This window comes from Poecilia reticulata, linkage group LG5 (genome assembly GCF_000633615.1).
Source record: "Poecilia reticulata strain Guanapo linkage group LG5, Guppy_female_1.0+MT, whole genome shotgun sequence".
NCBI classification, from domain to species: Eukaryota; Metazoa; Chordata; class Actinopteri; order Cyprinodontiformes; family Poeciliidae; genus Poecilia; species Poecilia reticulata.
This window is the reverse complement of record NC_024335.1, coordinates 19,321,102-19,340,807: the sequence shown is the minus strand read 5'-3', so window position 1 is coordinate 19,340,807 and position 19,706 is coordinate 19,321,102. Positions and strand designations below refer to the sequence as shown.

Sequence of the window (19,706 nt, the reverse complement as noted above, 5' to 3'; positions counted from 1 at the left end):
AAAAAAAAGACCAAGTGGATTATAGACCTGAGGAGAAAGAATGCAGGACTGTAAAGGGTTTGCTTTCGCAAGCAGACATAAAACAAGTAGGCCATGTTTTAAGGTGTTGAGACTTTGAAGATTCCTATGTTTGGGGTGAGGTTTATAAAAACTGCTCAAAGCTCTAAATTTTGCTGTGCTGAGCTTTCATTGGGTTTGTATTGCACAAGTAATAATTCATAGCAGTTTGCATATCTGGCTTTTGAAGTTGGGAATTTCGCAAAAAAAAAAAAAGTAAAAAAAAATGTATACTCTGGTAAAGCTAATAAAATGACTCGCTGTCCAACGTCCACTAGCAAATAAATTGTAGAACTGCTCTGATAATTTTGGAGGAGACGAGGAGGAAAAGCATGTCCTCTCTGCTTTCTTCTTATTTCTTTTTGCCAGAAAAAGCCCACATTGATACTGACAAACTCACAACCATCAGCCAGACCTTATGGTGGAAATAAACTCTGGTCAGCAGCCACCAAAACAACAAGCTGGTGTCTGCATCAGAGCTGTCCACTTCTCTGACCTGGAAAAGACAGCTTCCCGGTGTGTGTCGACCAATCAGAGGCAGCGTTTCGGGTGAAAGGGCCAATAGGATGCTGAGCTGGGGGCTGTGAAGGCTGCGGTTGCACTGCCAAAGGGGTCACAAGCGCAAACAAGCACTTGCACACACACGCACACACACACACACAGTGCCTTGTAAAAGTATTTACGGCGCTTACATTTTTTCTAATTTTATTTTCAGACAGCCACAAATTTCAGGGTATGTTGCAGGGTTTTATGAGGTGAACAACAGAGAGATGGAAGGAAAGGGAAATGTAGTTTTCAAAATATTTTTACAAATAAAAAGTTGAGAATTCTCCTCTAATAGACCTCAATAAAATTCTGTGCAAATCTTGCCTCTTGGAGTCGCCCAAGTTTTAAATTCAACGTTTGTACCTCAGCGGTTTGCTAGAGAACATTAGTTAACATTTTTGCTATCAGTTTTACACATTTAGAAACTCAAATTTGTGCCCATTGTTCAAAGTATTTTACTGTCAGGCTAATTGGATAAGTATAATTATCTAATTTCAGGTTTTGTAAGAGAGAATCCTTTAGAGTTGGTTGTGAACTTTATAATAAACGTTTTAACATGTGAATATTCTCTGATCTAAACCATTATTGTGTGACCATGTTTAGTCTAGCTGTCTTTCACAAACTTACACTAAGTCTGAGTTTGTTTGTTTTTTGTTTTTCTGTAGAATTGCTTTTAGTGGCATTTAATTATTTCTGAAGCCTTCCCGTAGGATGACGCTGCCACTACCATGCTTCTGTTTGTTTTTTTGGGTGTATCATGGTGTAAAGGGGGCAGAACTGAAATGCTCACATCTTAATTTGCAAAAGAAAGACTAGAGTGTTTAATTTTCCTTTCACATTTCAGATTGATGCACTACTGCGTGTTCTGTTGAGAGAAATCCCAATAAAACACCTGGAAATTTCTTGTAGAAAACATGGCATAGAAAAAGTTCAGCACTTTCAGAACGCTCTCACAACCCAAACTGCTGGGCCAAAGAGTCGGGGGAAGATCCTCTGGAGATCTCTTTAACACTAAGGCTGAATGAAATGGCTCAAACTGTTGAAGACCCTACTTTTCTTGGCATTATGGCCCTAAGTGTCGTTAGCTTTTACTTCAGTTGCACTTCTCCACTCTCCTCCCTTTTCCTCCCTCTTTAACCTTCTTTCCTTGTTTCTCCCTGGAGGGCAGGAATGAGAGGACAGATGATATCAGCTCGAGCCGTACACCATTACCTCAACGTCTGATAAACCAGTCGGCCACTCCATCACCCTCCTTTTTTCTCTTGGCTCTTCACCAGTGAGGAGAAAGCAGACGTGGGGTCAGGAGGAGAAAATCTAGTTTGGATATAAGATGTGTGTCTGTGTGCGTTTTCTCAGCGTGCGTAGAGAGCAGCTGTTTGTTGAAGAAGAGATGTGACGTTTTAGAGGTCCTGATGGCATCCAATTAAGGGAGATAAAATGATGATGAATTGCAGTCTGGCTGCGGAGATCAACACCATTGTGTGTGTGTTTGAGAGTGCTCTTGCGCACACGCACACACTCGTACAGCAAGACGGCCAGCTACAAAAGCAACAGATTTGGAGAGAATTGTGGTGTGTGAAGGAAAGATGGGAAAGGCGGAAAAATACAAAGGCAAGAAAGTTCTGATGCAGCGATTTGAGAAAGAATCTGAAAAATAGATTGGAAGAAAAGGTGAAAGATAAGTACAGCTATGGAGGAGAGAACAAATAACCCGCTTACTTCAAATGGGAAATGAGAAGGAAAAAAATGGCAGACCAAAAAAAACAACAACAGACTAACAGATAAACGAATGGATGCAGAGAGCAAACAGAGGCCTGGAAAAGGGGCCAAACATGTCGGCATGGAGCGAGAGTCACACAGTCCAGTGATGGTCTGTCACACATCCTGACAGTGTGTGTATGTGAAAGAAATGAGTCAGGTTGCTGACACACGCTTCACTCCTATGACTTTATAAGATTTGTTAATTTAACTAACCGACTGCAATAACCGGAGGCCGTAAACCTTTTTATTTTCAATACATCAAAGCGTGCGCATATTTTCAGACATTCGCGCCGTTAAAAGCGTCAGGAAAGAGGCTAATGAGGGCCTTGGTGTTGCTCTGTATAGGGTAGGTGCGGTGGGGCATGGTACAGTCTGGCCTGGCATGGCCTTACACAGCTTAATGAGATATAAACAGTGGACCTGCCACCTCTTTCAGCCATACCACACACTGACTCTGTTTTAATTGGCCTGCAGACTGCCTGTGTGTTTAAGTGTGTGTGTGTGTGTGCGCGCGTGTGCGTGTGTGTGTGTGTGTGCCACATGTGGGGGCAGTGGCTTGAATCTACTGTGAGCTGCTGCAAATTAAAGACTGCCATGTGATCGCTCAGATGACACTAATCAGATTTTGATTTCAGGGGAGTGCAGCGTTTTTACGGTTGCGTTTTTTTTTGTTTTTTTTTGAGTATTAAAAAAATATTTGGTACTTTATTCAAAAACGTATTTTTTTTATTATGTCATTAGAAAGCATTTGAGTCATTTAATGCTGGAGTTGGTGCTTTTTATTTAAGCATTTATTTACACTGGGCCCTTATCTTCCACTGATTCCACTGAGTTTGATGTCTCACAGTCCTTCATTGTCTTGCTCTGCTCATCCTTTTCCTGCCTTTCATATTAAAATGCTTGATCACTGAGAATGTCACTGGACAACTTCAGGATGAATTTATTGGGTTGTCCATTGCTGGATTGACAACTGTCCTAAAAGACGATGACCTCAAATTATTTGTAAATGTCACTTTAATGTTCCCTAATGTTCCCCAGATTGATGAGAAGCAGCAGTTGCTGCTTTAAGATGATTGCTGATATATTTCCGCCTTGGAATTGTATCAGCACACATCTTCACCAGATGTGTGCTGGTGTGTGATGTTTTTATTTAGTAGCACCAGGCTGCTGAAGGAGTGCACTTGATTTTTTTGCACATATTAGATTCAGCTTTGGTAAATAAACGACAATAGTGTGGAATCCTTTGCGTATTTGTCAAGATAAGAGTAGATTTAAATTGTTTTAGGGAAAAATCTTTTTATGTGAAACCATAATAAAAAAGCTTTCTCTCATTTGTTTTAAGCATCTGACTTCCTTTCTTTGTCCGTCCTATCTTCAGCGTTCTGCCTCTCCTCCAGGTGACGATCAGAACGCCCACGCTCCTGTCTTGGATAAATAAGAATTAATTGCTGCACAGCTATCATCATATGCCAACTGCTCCACCCGTCCTCAACCCCACTTTAATTATCTATTTTTCATTTCTACCTCTCCCCCACATCCATTCAATTTGTAACCTTTACTCTACACGCGCTCCGGATTTTACCAGTTCAATTTCTTCATGATTATCAGGAGATTAGCAAGAATAAAATTTACCTTCAGGGTCTAACAGAGCTACCCGATTTATTTAGTCATTTTGAACAGATGTGGCTGCATTTGGGTGGGGAAGACGCACTCCATATGAAGAGTTTTCTGCCAGGAGATGGCATCAACTCTTTTTCTCAAATGCCACTGTCAATGAGACACTTCGATAGCAGGGTTTCTGTAGAGTACATGAAAAGTCTAGTATTTAAGCTATGAAAAGTTGATGGTATTTTTGAGAAGTAGGACTAAAGAAAAAGCTTGAAGAAATATTTCTATTTCAAAACTTTATTCCAAATTCCAGTTATTCATGTTTGTCCATCCATCTTTTTATATCTTTGTAGACATTTCTAGTACATTTACTATTTGGGTTTTTATTTTAAATGAGCAAATAAATGTATTGAGAACCCTGAAATTTTAATCCTGGAAAAGTCTGAAATCTTAACATGAAAATGTGCAAAAACTTTTTACCAACTATGAGTTATCTGTAACAGTTTTTCTCTTGATATGTAACAACTACTTTATTAAAGTGCTGTTCTATTGATGAAGGAATGCCACAAAACAGTTTTTTTTTGTACATGTGCTTATTTAAGCCTGCTGGCCAGTTGAGAGGAGAAAAGCTGCCAGATAAATGGCACAAAGTTGACAGAGAAGCAAAAGGGTGACACTGAAAATATGGACATTTCTGCAAAGTACCACATATCAGATTTTTTTCCCTCTGTAAGAAGTCTTGTAGCTTACACTAGCTTAATGTGTTGGCTGAAAAATAAGAAACATTGACTATGACAGCATTATTTTTCTCTCAAGCCAGCAATTTTTTTCTCCTGCTCCCGTCTTTCTGTGTTTCTTTCTATTAGTGTAGGAAGTATTACTCCAAGCCTGTGTGTGTGTGTGTGTGCGTGGGTGTGTGGGTGTGTGTGTGTGCGCGTGTGTGCGTGGGTGTGTGCGTGTGTGTGTGGGCCTCTGTGCGAGAGATAAGCTGGCTAACTGGGTCCGGCCATGCTCCAATCCTGTTAGCATTAGCGATTAGCACTGGCTAACAGTCTCCTATTATGAGCAGGGAGTGATTCCAAGTTGCCTGACCTCACACATAGTGTACACACATTCACACTCCCCAAGCTGTGAGAAGGATTACCACTTGATCCTTGATTAGGAGGCCATATCTGCCTGGAAGTTGACTGTGTGTATATATGTGTGTATAAATGAGTATGGCGATGCGTAAATCTTGACGGACCTAATCTGGTCGGGTAAAGACTGTTTCAGATGGACCATCTTTGAGTCGGTGTCCTCTGTTTGTTTCATCGCCTGTCCTTTTGTGACATATCTTATAGCTGGAAGGATCTGCAGTTGATTGAAGGATGTGTTCGGTCAGGTCTGACTTTCCTGTCATCACCTTTTGAAAGCTGTCAAGAGATGGAAAAAAGCCTGTCTCGTCATCGGTATAGACTTGCCCGGGGCAAGTTTGATATTTTTAGGTGTCCGGCTTCAGAATGACTAATTATCTGACTGTGACCCTCAGAAAGTAGCAGTTGTTATACTTTTAGTTTCCTTCAACTATAGTTTCCACTGGTGCTCATATTCTTTCTCTGTCTGTTCTGTCTCTCTTTCCATCTCTCTCATGAATATACTGACAGTAACACATTAGATAAACTCACATGTTTAACACTTATTTCTCCAGGGTCACTGATTATCCCACTGATCTCTCTAGCTACATTCAAACATTCACTTTGTCTACAGCACATCTCTGTTAGATTAAAAGGCGGGTAATTGCAATTCTACAAACATTGTGAAGAAAACATTTTCTGTTAATTGGCAAGTATCAATAAATTTATCTCCAAAAAAAACCCTGTTTCAATGTTGGTGGAGGCTTGATTCACCAACAACATGGTCTCATTGTTGTTTGATATTAAACATTGAGGAGGACACAACCATATGTTTGTACTTAATAACTCTACAAACAACATCAACAACCATTTTTTTGTTTTTATTGTTAGGTATTGTATTTATCCCATGATTATTGATTTGCGCCCCTTGTCGGGGTCCCAACGTCAACTTTGGGAACCGCTGCGTCACGCAGTTGTTACATTTCATTGGAAAAAAATACTTGCAAACACACTTATTTACCGTAATAGTGGGAATGGAGACGTCTGAAACGGCAGAGTTTTCTCTTTGTGTCTGTCCAAACTGTAGATTTAGCTTTTTAGAATCATGTTCATCTAATAAATGAAGCTAGAAATTATGTAATTACATTTTGTTCATTATATTTATTTAAACAAATTTATCTCTTTCATTATGTTTTTAAACAATGATAGGTTGACATAAAGAATAATGCTTTATTTTTTAGATTATGTGGTTCGTTTGTGTTGGGTAAATCTTGCAAACAGTGTGTGTGTGTGTGTGTGTGTGTGCGTGTGCGTGTGTGTGTGTGTGTGTGCGTGTGTGTGTGTGTTCTTTTTGTGCGTGCGTGTGTGTGTTTTCTCTGCTGTCCCATGCGTTGTGCCACTGTGCTGATTTACTATAAAACTTTAATAAGCTTTCGGTTCAATGACAGAAGATGAGCTTCAGATCATAACCTAACAATCCCCCACCCTGTTACCCATTATATGCACGTACATGCCCAGCCACACCTTCTCCCTTACTAATTATTTATGCTTTTTTGAATGAGGACCCCAGAAACCCTCATATCTCCATACTCTGGCACGAATCCCCACCTTTTTGTTGATGGATGTACGAACACAGACACCTTATACCACCGATCTAAACGGAGAGTAAAGGCTAAGCAGTGATGTTCTCAGCTGTCAGTGAATGCCTTCAACATAGGGGTGTGTGTGTGTGTGGTGCAGATTTTCAAAGAGACTACTTGTCTGGCTGTAAAGCAGGGTTAAGGGGAACACCTACATCCGTCATCTATTAGGTTATCCAGTGGAGTTGGCTGTCTGATTTGGGGGGAAGCAGGGCATGTTCTCATTCGCTGCTCAGCAGAAAAGCGGCAGTGACAGTGAACGGTGAACGGTGCCTTGACCTGCTGTCCTTTACTGTAACAGGTCATCTGTCCTGAGGGGATATGGCACAGCAGCGCAAAGACACAGTTACCGTATTTTCCACACTATAAGGCGCACCGGATTATAAGGCGCACTTTCAATGAATGGCCTATTTTAAAACTTTTCATCTATAAGGCGCATAGAATAGACGCTACAGTTAGGGTTACCACCCGTCCCGTATAGAACCTATATGGGACGCGATTTGTTCCGTACTCTACAAATGTGGATGTGTAATAATAAAGTAGTCCCTCAGTACTTTATATAGTAGTCTGCCCCAGTCATTGTTTCACTCACGGTGTTGGTGTTGCGATATTGTGCCCAACTGCTTTCTGGGTAACACACACAAACTGACATGCTGCCGCCACAGTCTGTCTCTTCCCCCGCCCCTCCATGCTTTAAATGTAAAGGGGCTGGTCCCTTGGTAACCCTAGTCGAAGCACCCCAGATGAATTTCTAAAGCCACTTTGTTGACATAAAGAATGTCAACAAAACAGTCCGACTCGGGTCGGCAAGGAGAACCTTCTGCGACTGGACCGGGGCGTGGCCGGACGATGGTCACTCTTCTCCGTTCGCGCACAGCATGTTCGTGGAGACCGTGGTGCTAAACGACCTGCAGACGACCTGATTATCAGGTYSRTAGGTAGATAGGTCAGTCAAACTTTATTAACAAACCAGCGTTCTGACTATTATCCCAGCATGCACCGCGCGATTCTTCTTCTACGGGGAAAATGAAGTCGGCGGCTGCTTACTGTAGTTGCTAGACGTGTTGTGACTCAATATTGGTCCATATATAAGGCGCACCAGATTATAAGGCGCACTGTCGGCTTTTGAGGAAATTGAAGGTTTTTAGGTGCGCCTCATATTGCGGAAAATACGGTAATGACTTTGAAATATAGAAATGGATTCAGCATGGAGCCATAGAACACATTTGACATTGGATTACCGGAGGGAAACCATTCCCTCAGCCCTGCTGTTTGCTGTTTCTAACACATTGTTGTGTCTGATGGGTTCACTGAAAATGTGCTGACATGTATCCTTCACTTCAACATTAATCAAAGATATTATTCATCATCCTTCTCCCCCCCCCCCCGAGTTAAACACCTCAGCTCGTCTTGTCCTAATTACAAACTTTTCCTCGTCTCTTTGAGTCTGTTTTAATGAAGATTAATTAGATTTTTAAAATTCTGCTTTTAGTAGCCACTTTAGTTTCCAACTAGACTCTTACTTCTTGAAAGACAAATGTGTGACTGTGAGATACACACCTGGTGGTGGTTGTTGTAAAAGTTAATAAAACTCAAACACCTTTATCAGCTTTAGCATGTGCCACATACAGTCTGTATGTTCAGCATTTTATAGAGACTTATGAATGTGTTGCCCCTCAATCTCTCTTTCTTTTACACATTTTTAACATTGCATTAACATTAAGTTAAGGCCTTAATCTGATCTAGAATAAGTGACATGACTTGATGCTTTACCTTGAAGTAAAGCATCAAGTAAAAACATGAAAAATGTCGGTCTCTAGATTTGCAAACCTGCTGGTTCTGCAAAGTTCTGACTCTGACTAGTCTGTTGCGTTTCGTCATCCAAGCCTTCAGCAGTGATGCTTCCCTGAGAATCTTTCTTACCCCACTTTCTCTTCTGTCCCTTTGTCTTGGACACTCTCACACACTCAGACATATTATTTTGCTCTCTTCACCCCTTGCAGAAAATGTCTTGTTCTCAGGCACTCTGGGTGGTCTCTGGGTGATGAGGACTGGGAGGGATGGATGGGGGAGGGAACGCTGAAGAAATCCGTATGTTTGGACCGGACAAAAATAATAGCCAACGTTCAAAATGCGGTGTTGGTGTGGCGGGTTCCTCTTCCTGTGTTTGCATGTCTTTCTATATTTCATTTATGGTTCTTGTACACGAGTTTTGATGAATTTTCCAACAGCCTTCTCCAGAAACTGCCCCACGTGCAGGACGCGTATTTATAGCACTGCGTCTGAGATGTTTGGTGTATGCGATAAAAGAATCTGCTTCATATTTCCTTGTTTGACTGCAGGTGTTTTGGGGGCATGGAGATAGACGAGAGAAAGTCAGGCCAAGATTGATAGCGGGAGAGGATCATGCAGAGGTGTGGGGAAGGAATAATGAGAGGCAAAGGAAGACGAGGGGAAGAGGCGGGAAGTCAGGAGGAGGATAGGGGAGAGAAGGAGGCGCAGAGGAATGTGTGAATAGACCAAGGCAGACGTGTCAGAGAACAAATTTAAAATGCCAATTTCACTTTAGCCCCCACCAGTTCAAGCGCTTATAGCCCAGCCATGGCCTCTTATTCCGTGTGTAAATGAATGGTGTCCACGGAATAACACACAATCACCTCCCTCTACCCATCTTGGCCTCGCTATTTCTCCTTCACCCCTGATGCTGAATAATCTGCTCTCTGCTCTTTTTCCCATATTGCTGGATCAGGCTTGTTCTCCACAGCTTTTCTTGAATTTCACCTCACCTCTGGACTTTCAGTCACACATTGCAAGCATGTTCTTGTACACTTATCGTTATTTACTTCATGTTGGGTTTAATTCACTTCGATGATTTGGTAAATATCAGTAACCATGTTTTAGTTAACATCCCAGGTTTGTAGTCTGCCACTGATTGCCTAAATCAGAGCTAAAATGGGCTTGATATCCCACTTTGACAGGACTTCCTTTTTAAAATTAGAAACTACACTTTTAATCTGAGCGGCATGCAGACATGTTTCTTTATTCATTTCCACCTTGAGGGCACACTAAATGCAAATCATCCAATCACAGAGGCAAAGAAAGAATTAATCAGCTATTCAGAAATTGCGACATTGCTATGTCCTTTCATTTCCTTATCTTGTCTATGCACATTTCTTCACCTCCTCCCTTGCTAAAACACATTTAAAATCACTATTATTACGGACGCTCAGATAAATCTCACAGTATCGCTCTGAAGTGGGAGATATCGCATAGTGGTAGCAAGTTGTAGCTTGATTCAATCTACGAGGACCCTGTAGCCTCAGGACGGGGGCTTTCACATTAGATTTTATCACCACTTCACCACAAGAGAAGAGGCCTGCTATCTCTGCCCCCTGAAGCTACTGAAGATGGTGACCATAGCAGAGGAGGGGGAAGCTATTGGGCACCTTCTGAGTGACAACGGTATTAGGTCGTATCTATATTCCTGCAGGCCACCATCCCTACATCAGGGAATATGGTACATATTATCGGTATTATGTGCAGTGGCTGCAATAACTTCCTGTTTTGTTTTGTTTTTTTGTTTTTTTTTGTTTTGCAGTAGCATTATCCTGCACTGACAAGTTTTAGAAAAATTGAACATTTATACTGAGTATGTTTAGTCAGCTTTAGAGCTTCTCCCATAACATTTCACAATGTTTGAGCGAACAGAGATAAGGGCTTGTCCAAACTATTTGGTCCTATTGGTCTTTTGTTTCCTCCGTTAGTGTCAAATGTTTCCGTAGCATTTAGGAGGGACTGATGCTCAGCTACTCTACTGGATATTTTAATCTAAATCCACATGGTCTGTTAGATTTTGATTATAAAAGCTGTACTACCAATTTTACAACCAACATATATACTCATGTTGATATTAACTAGCTAAAATTTCAAAAGAAGAACATCTTAAGGATCACTAAAACAAATGTGGGTCAGATATTATTTGAAGCAAATCTTCAATTGTTCCTGTTACATCTGAGGTTGTTCAAAGTGAAGGTATATATCATTGCTCTAGTTAAGTCCTAATGACCGTTTCACACAAATACACAGCAAAATTTGATAGTTCTCATTGAGAACTATTGTTCTCATTAAAAATCTTGTTTTTTTTTTGTCACTAAGCACACCCCGTGGATAAGAAGTAGAAATGGTGCAGACGTTCCTAATTTGTTTGAAAATGTCCAGGTTAATGTGGACAGTGTCCATTGAGGAAGGTTGTGTGTTTAGAGAGCCATTCCTCTTTCAACTTACCACACATTTTGCGTAACTATCAGGCTAGTTGGGTTCACCAGATTTTTTTTTTTAAATGGAGTCTCCTGGTTTTTCAAAAACTTCACTCAAATGAATGGCATAATGACAAAAACGGTACATTGCATTATTGACTCTCCACTGACCTTAACAGTGGGCTTGAGGTGGTTTTCTGCACATTTCATCCTTCGTTTAATCCCAACCTGATGTGAAGTGTTCGTGGCAAAAAAGCCTTGCTCTTGTATTCATCAGAAGAAAGCACACAGTTCCCGTTAAAGTGCCAGTAGAGTTATTCAAACTTCACCTCTGATGGTCGGACAGAAGAATCTTCCTTTGGTTTTACTCCAAATGAGTCAGTGGGCATGTAAATGATTGTGGAAACTTGACGACCCTAACAGGTCAGTTTGACAACAGTAATCTTTGGGATGTTATCTTCGGTTTATTCTCCTTACTGCTTCTGGTGACAAGATGGATATATACATGCTCCTCCAAATCTAGTGGTCAATGGCTTAAAGATATGGACCTCTGTGTCGTATATAATTATATGTATCCCAGTGGAAACAAAGTCATAAATTACTCATTAGAAGTCTCTGGAAACTCTGATCAACATAAAAGCAAGTGTACATTTTCAGAAAAAGCTCAGGCTACATCTTTCTTCAGGAGACTGTTGGCTTAAACGTGCTTGGCACTGTGAGAGGAGAGAAAGTGATGACTCAGCTTGTGCTTTCAGCAGCGCTCCTGGGCGTCTTTTGAGAAGACGGTTTACGTCTGTGTGAATCACAGGGGAGGAGGTGTACCCTCTGAAGCTGCATTTTATTTGGTGGTGATAATTGTCGTTACTTATTTGTTAGGAGAGGGTCTCAGGGGAGCTCTTTTCCATGTCGTCCCTTCAGTTCACACGCCGCCATCAGATTACCGCTTTTGAGACTTGTTGTCTCATTTAAAGCAAATCCATAAAACTGATTATGCCGACGAGGAGTCAATTACGTTTCATTTCTTATTAGTTCAGGATGCAAAAATGAAATTAGATGAGAATATTATTGTTAGAGATATATTAGGCTTTTCATTCATCACTGGGATGGAATGAGTCATGCAGTGATGGGGATCCCAATTTCTTAATCAACTCTGCGCTCTGCCAGGGAGCTGTGGATGTGCCATGTGTGAAAATCACAATATAGCCCGTCTCTCATACTTCATTTTTATGGCCCCTTTGACTGTGTGAGCGCTGTAGCATATCGCATTACTAGCAGCTAGTCGCTGAACTTGGTTTCTTCATTCGTATTTTTCTCCTACATTCTCCTTCTTTTTATTGAACTAATGCAAGTTTTACTGCTGTAAGAAAAAGTTTAGACGAACAACTTTGTACTAATCTTGTGGTTAATGTCGTTTTCTGTTTCAGTACACTTATGAAGGGGACGAAATCAGCGACTTGCCAGTGGATCTGTCTGTAGTTTGGAATGGGAACTTTGTAATCGACAACCCCTACAACATTAAAGGTGAGTTAGTTGTATGTCATTCACTTAATGCTGCATTTAGCATTGAGTTTTGCTGTTCCTAATAGTACCATCTGTATGTTTCATGTTTTCTGCTCATTAGTGCCGCGCTTAAGCTGGTCTCAACACATGGGCATATTGCTGCTTTAATTTTTTTCTTAACACTTTTATGTAAAATCAAATTAAAATCCTTTTTTTTTTCTTATCCGTCTGCTCTAAGGATAGGCTGGGATGATATTCTCAGCATATAAGCGTGAACAAAATTATGCATTTTTAACCAAATTTACACATTTTCATTAAAAAACAACTAAAGCTCTCTCTAGGTATTCTGGAATTTAGCAAACAGAAATAATTGTGGTAATCCTAAGTGACCTAACACGGGAAGAGGTTTGTCTGATTTAGTGCCAGGCAGTTAGGGAAAAGAAGGGTGAGATGTTAAAGAGGTTGCTATATAATTAGGCATACAACGTTTACTGTAAACTCTAATCTGCATATATATGTAATGTTCTGGTTTATAACCCCATATTGCTCCCCAAACAAAGAGCCATGCGGGTAGTGATTAAACTCATACATGCTCTATGCAACACTGTGGGACAAGACAATGAGATCATATCTGTTGTTGGATATAATTACTGGTAAAACACTCTTTATAGTGCTGTCTTTATAATTATTGTGGCTTATGCAGCACAGCAGGGGGACTATAACATTACCCCTCTGCACTCCCCCGCTGTGAGCTAAAATAACCTCATCACCTGTGTTCGATACGGCCTGTGGCTGTACGCACATTCAGAGGGAGCGTCATCGTCTGGTTCTGGTTGTTGCTCTTTGAGGGTTGCAGACACAAGCGAGACGCTGAGGGATTCTGGCTTGACATGTTCAATACCTCAAGCTGTTTTATCTTTAATGCTGGTAAAATAGTGATCGCTGCCATTTGGTAGTAATATAAGTCACTTTGTGTATTGATCAATCCCCGTTGTCTAAATGTACCAGCCAAGCTGTTGTTGTCTCGCGTTTCACGTGTTTCTCAAGCTGCTGAGCTGCGTCTGATGTCACACGAGTGTGTCTGTAACGTATACCGCGTGTCTGCGCAAACGAATTCAGACAGTATCAGCATCAGGCATCAGTGGCTCTGCATTGTGTGTTATCACTAGTATGAATCTCCTGAGTGCATCCAGAGGGCATCTGCAGGACAAAGATGTTCCCCTGCCATCAGGGTTAACATCTGGTGGAGTGTTAGCGATCCTTCTCCATCATAAATATGGTTAGGTTCGTGTAATTACAGGGAAATCGTTTAGCTGCCAGTAATTGGAACACGTTTTTTAAAAAGCTGCTGCATTACCAGGGGGATTTGGAGTTAAAATTGGGATGAGAGAGAGAGGTGAACTTTAAGTGAAGGAGTTTTAGCTTCGTCTTATCAAATACATTTTCATGGAGACATTGGAGTGGTGAAAGTAGTTTGTTTCGAAGCAGAACCCCTGTGTTGTTTCTCTTTGTTGGCTCGGCTCATAAAAATTTGAAGAAACTGTTGACGGCGACGTCTTCTCTTGCCCTTGTAGTAGCGGAAAACACTTCAATCGCGACATTTTTCCCGTTCTTCTCATCTGCAGCTCACCTGTATAAGTGCTTTGCGCTACGAGGCAGCTGCGGCAAGTGTTTGAAGGCAAACCCCCGGTTCGAGTGCGGCTGGTGCGTAGGAGATAAGAAGTGCTCCCTCAGACAGGAGTGCACTCCCCCCGAGACCACCTGGATGCACGCTACCACTGGAAACAGCCGCTGCACGCACCCAAAGATCACAAAGGTAAGCCCCAATTTCAGTAACGCATACAAAGATGTTGGAAAGGTGTGTATGAAAGATAAATTATATCTGTGATGTTACAGTAACATGGTATTTATGCTTAACATGCAGTCACATACTTTATAAAACAAAAAACAACAAAAGGCAGGTACTTGTTGTCCTTTCATCAACAGCATTACTGTCTTGCAACCACTGTAAATTATTTTTTTCCTTCTCAGCGAGCTTCATAATTGCAAAAAAAAAAAAAAAAAATCAAATGGAAAAGATTTTCACTGTCACCTGACGGCGCAACATCACAGCAGGCATTAATAGTTCTGTCTAAGCTCCTAATTATATAAACTTGAAGTTGAAGGGAATGAATAATCCTTTCGCAACTTGTCCTTTTTGATTCTGTTTTGACTTGTGGCTCACGATGGGACAGAAATCAGCCAAAAGTCATTGACGAGTGATGACGTTGCACTTGGAGCAGGAAACTTGATTATCAGTGCATAAAACAATGTCAACCCAAGACCAGACGCAGTGACAGCAGTGTCTCCTGCTTTAATGTGGCATCATAAGGATGAGGAATTTTATGCTGATTTATCCAGTGACGAAGAGGAAGTTCAGAGAAACGTTGCCATCTGCTGCCACCAGAGACTGTCCAACTGGTTGAATAGTACATTAGCATTTAAAATGCAAGTTCATAACAATTTGAACATATCTATATATGTTCAAATTATTATGAACTTGCATTTTAAATTGAACATATATCTATATATGTTCAAATTATTATGAACTTGCATTTTAAATGCTAATGTTATTTCACTTCAACAGTTATTTCACTCTGAACAGTCCTCAATATTGGTCACACCGATATTGCAATATATTGTGCAGCCCTAGTTACCAGGCTCTGTAAACGGATGGAAGCAGATGAACATCCCACATTTCTACACATTATTTATTAGCCCTTGTATTACTACCTGCTGTTTCTTATATTTTGTTTCACCTTAAAAAGTCACTTCATGCTGATGCTTTCCATGTGTAGTAGATGGAAGTTTGTCTTTCATTTAACTGAGAAATTGAAACACCAAAAAAAGAAAAAAGTTTATGCTGACATTCAACACTCATGGTGACATTATTGGTCAGAATAGGTACTTGCTTGGATCCATTTGTTTTCCGGTTGCATGAACTGTAATGTTGTCGCCCCTCAGGTTTGGGTTGTCGAATCCCTTGGAGCCAAGTTTTCGATGTTGTTCTAATAATCCTGGGGCAAAATGTGTTCTCTTCACCTATTTCACAAAGCTGACCCACATTTCCTGCAACAAGAACCTGTGGGGAAGGAGGTCACTCTGTCCTCTTTCTTCTGCTGCCCATAAGGCGGCCATTTTTCTATTGTTATATTCTTGCTGGGTCATTTTTGACAAGAAAATAACCTGTTTTCTATTTACAGTCACAGGTGCATTTCCACATTGTGCATCTATGACAAACTGTCAAGCTATTCAGTTTTTATCGAGAATTGTTCCGATAATATGCTTTATCTTCGTTTTTATTTACCTCTGGAAACCAATGATTTAATTGCACTTAAAAAACAACAAAAAATAAATGTGTGAAGGAAATGTTAGCGTACCCTGCCACCTGCTTCGTCCTCTTTGGGCAGGCATCAGTGTGAAGAAACTTGCCCTCCACTCCTCACTTTCAGATGTTGATCAAGTCACCCAAATATTTGATTTGACCAAAAGTATAAACGTGTAAGCTTCAACTCTGCCCAGATTTTTCAGTTTCTTAGTTGTCAGTCAGTCCTTGATAGATTTACTAGTGTGTTGTGAGTCATTCTCATGTTTTAGGGTCCACTTTTTCTTGAGCTTTGATTGTTTTTTTTTTCACATACTTTCTTTTTTTCAGAAAATTGTATTTGAAAGCAATAATTTGCTTTAAAAAGAAAAAAAGCAATGAATAATTTAAGTTTTATACTTTATTTATACTACATGATATGTGGTTCAGCCCAGCACAGACGGGCGAGCATGGAGGGAGGAGGTAGTCGAGGTAGTTGACACACACTATAGGGCCGAGCGCACTGACCAGATTATAGATGAAGACACACAAAGATGCAGAAAAGGTGGTGATGCTGAAGAGGAAGACGGGAGAAAACCTACAATGTGTGTTTCTGCTTATTGTTTCCCACTGCGGGTAGCCTGCATGTGCGTATGCTCTTTTGCACACGTGCACAATGATAGGCTGGGGAAACTGAGGCGTCTAAACACTACGGTGTAACCATCTGTTGCCATCAGCAACCATGGCGGTGGTCCTCGTCTGACTGTGACCGGGGTCACGATGCCCACAGTGCTCACCACTGGTATGGACACACACACACAGCCCAGTGTGAAACTAACTCACTGGTCTGTGAGACATGTCTTGACATTCAGCCCTTTTAGCTACTGTCACTTTTTCCTGTTTTATTTACCCATTATGTTCTTCTTTTAATCAAAACATATTTAAAATCAACACCTTAGCTGAAATAGATGTTATGTTTAACAGCTGAAAGAAGTGAGAAATGCATAGGTAATATACATAATTTTAGATGCTTTCTCCTTTCACTAACGGAGACTTGTACTGTTATACCCCTTAGTACTTTTCTTGTGCGACAGGCTGCGTTGCCTCGAATCCTTAATGGAGATATTGGATAATTGGAGCAGTGGCACATAGATAAATCCCTGAACTAATGCTCCTTCTCCCTTCATCCTCGCTTCAGTTATCTCTTAGAAACAAGCATACAGAGACAAGGGGCTGTGTGTGTGTGTAGGAGAGAGGTGAGGGGGTGGTGGCAGGCAGGCAAGCAGGCATGTGCTCCTGAATGCATATGTAGGGCTAAATTTTACCCTCTGGGCAAGATGTTGGTGGCAGTCAAAAAGCTGGCACCGACGAGCTCCAGACTCAGCAGGAGAGAGAGAGATGCTGCTGGTTTCAGAGTGCAGGAGGAGAGACAAAGACGAGCCGAGCTGGGGGAGACACCGGGAAGAGGCATTATCGCCTCACTCCGCCACCGTCCTCTCCACCTATGACATTTACAGTCTGACATTTAATGCCAAAAGAACATCCGCAGATGACAATCTCTCTCTCTCTCTCTCTCTTTTCATTCGGCCTTTTATTCTTTCAGCCAAAGAGCATCACATCGGCCACAAAAATTCAATACAATTTTGCTTCCTACCAGTCACTCGGCCAAGTCCGTTCTCTCCCTCCTCCCTTTTTTTTTTTAAGCCTTCTCTTTATTTCTGGCAGCTTTGTGTCGTGTTGCACTATGCAAGCTGCTCTGTGGCCTCTAATTTCACTTGGATTGGAGGCATGCTCGACGCTTGATCCAGGAAGGAAACGCCACAGAACGTAGAACAAGTGCCGACACAGTTGGCCGGAGACTTGAAAACAGCAAGTAGTGCCCCTGTTTGTTGTGCAACTTCCCATTTGATGTGGCTTGATTGTGGTCAGCTGGGCACCGTTTCCATAACGGCTCCGGCACCTGAAGCGGCAGTTAATGTTGGGCATTGAACTGATTTTAGAATTGGCAAAAATTAGGACCGTAAGCTGCTGAAGTCCTGATTTAATTTTTGCAGTGCTTCTCTGGCTTTACTCTTTCCACCGAACTCAGACTAGTGTGTGCGTTTACATATAGGTGTACAGTTTTTTTTTTTTTTTTTTTTTTTACATATTGTCACTTTTAGACAATAAGTGTACGTCAGTGGATTTTTCTTTTATTAACCAACAAAAAGCACTTTATGATTAAGTAAGCATGTTGGCAAAATAACACAGCAGACAGGGCAGAGGTGTGAAGAAAGGGTTGGTTATGAAACGATGCCCCGGGCTTTTTGTTCAGTCCATCTACAAAAAAGTCTGAATCTACCAAAAATATAAGAAATATATTCTTGTTAAATTTATAATAAAATAGAGGTTTGTGTCTGTCAAGTGATAAAATGCATAAATGTCGACTTATTTTGCACGGCCCTCTATGTAACAACACCCCCTCTAACTCACAAGTCGACATTTGGAGCAAAAAAACAATCTCCAGCCGGTGTGACCTGTATAAATGTCCTCAAGACCATGTTCAAAGTCGCACACTGTGCCTCCGTGTCCCAGTATTGAGCGGAAATGTCCCCTTACTGGTCCTGGATGCTACCTGGCCCACCATCATCCATCATCTCCTGCTTGCTCCCTCCTTTGGGACAGAAAGAGCATCACAGTGAGCCCTCAGAAACCAATTAAAACGGAGCCGGCCGTGCCAGCTTGGGGGCGGTAATAGTGCATTTTTTAGTGCTTCTCCATGTGGCACAGTTTTTTTTTTTGTTTTTTGCATTCTGTCACCTTTTGAAAATAAGAAAGTGGATTACATAAATGGTCAGCTTTTTTATGTGGAGAAGTGCAAATGTCATTTATGTGCACATGAAAAAACCAGTGATTTCTCTACAGTGGGCTATTGAGCTCTGAGATTTTCAGCCTTCTCATCTAATTGTTCTCCTCTGTGCATCTTTACCACCTCAAGTTTTCCTTTTTTTTTTTTTTCCCCAAACGTTTTTCCTCTACAAGTCCCACGCTCTTGTCATTTTCCCCATCTTTATAGCAACCTCTGTCAACACGGAGATAGATTCTGCTCCTTTTAGAGGCTTTTATCGACTGGACCGCTTTGATTTGCTGATCGAGTTTTAGTGCTGAACAATGAGCCTCATTGTTACTGCACAAGCTGACATAAAACGGACTAGTGGCGGTGTAAATGCTTGCAATTCCTGTCCATAAAGGAACAATTATGGCAAGATGTCAGCTGTTTACTTTTTTACGACTCTTTCTGTGCCCTCGGAGTTGAGCTAGAATGTTGTAATTGGCCCCGAATGGATTTTGACATCTGACATAATGTTCTTCACACATCTCCATTGATTATCTTATTAATAATTCACTTAGTCAGCTTGTAAAGGCTGTTATATTTATGTCAGTACCGTCGTCAGTTTGTTGGTGACTTTTTTGTTTTTCTGAGAGGCTTTCACGCTGCAGATAACTTCAGAGGCCTTACGCAGCGTGCATATCATCTCTCCGTGCCCCCTGCTTTCTTCTCCCGTTCTCCTCCCCCTCCTATAATGAGCAGATGCTATCTGTGCTCTGCTGCTTAGTCAGACACAATGGGCCTGACACAAAGCCTTCAACACAACAGGACAAGGATGCTACAAAGAAGAAAAAAAGAGGCTCTGAATGGGCGTGAAGCGTTGTGACGGCAAGCGGAGAATAGAGCGAGTGTTTAGGCTGGCGGCTTTTATCAAAAAGGCCTTTTTGTTTCTGCTGTTTAGCTGTTGATGTAGCAGCTCGCGTGTATGTGCGTTTGATAAGCTGCCACTTATTGAGGAAGAGAAGTTGATTAACATATCTGAAGATTCCGGCTGGGGGAAACTACTCCGGAGCC

General features: G+C 41.3%; 1 protein-coding gene across 4 annotated transcripts in view; it reads left to right on the top strand.

Annotated features, from left to right (window-relative positions):
- plxna1b (plexin A1b) overlaps positions 1 to 19,706 on the top strand; it is a 211,354-nt gene that overhangs the window by 149,101 nt on the left and 42,547 nt on the right. For all 4 annotated transcript variants that reach the window (XM_008409387.2, XM_008409390.2, XM_008409388.2 and 1 more), the window contains exons 11-12: positions 12,405 to 12,501; positions 14,106 to 14,296. In XM_008409387.2, coding sequence (XP_008407609.1) covers positions 12,405 to 12,501; positions 14,106 to 14,296 — 288 coding nt within the window. The remainder of the gene's footprint in view (positions 1 to 12,404; positions 12,502 to 14,105; positions 14,297 to 19,706) is intronic.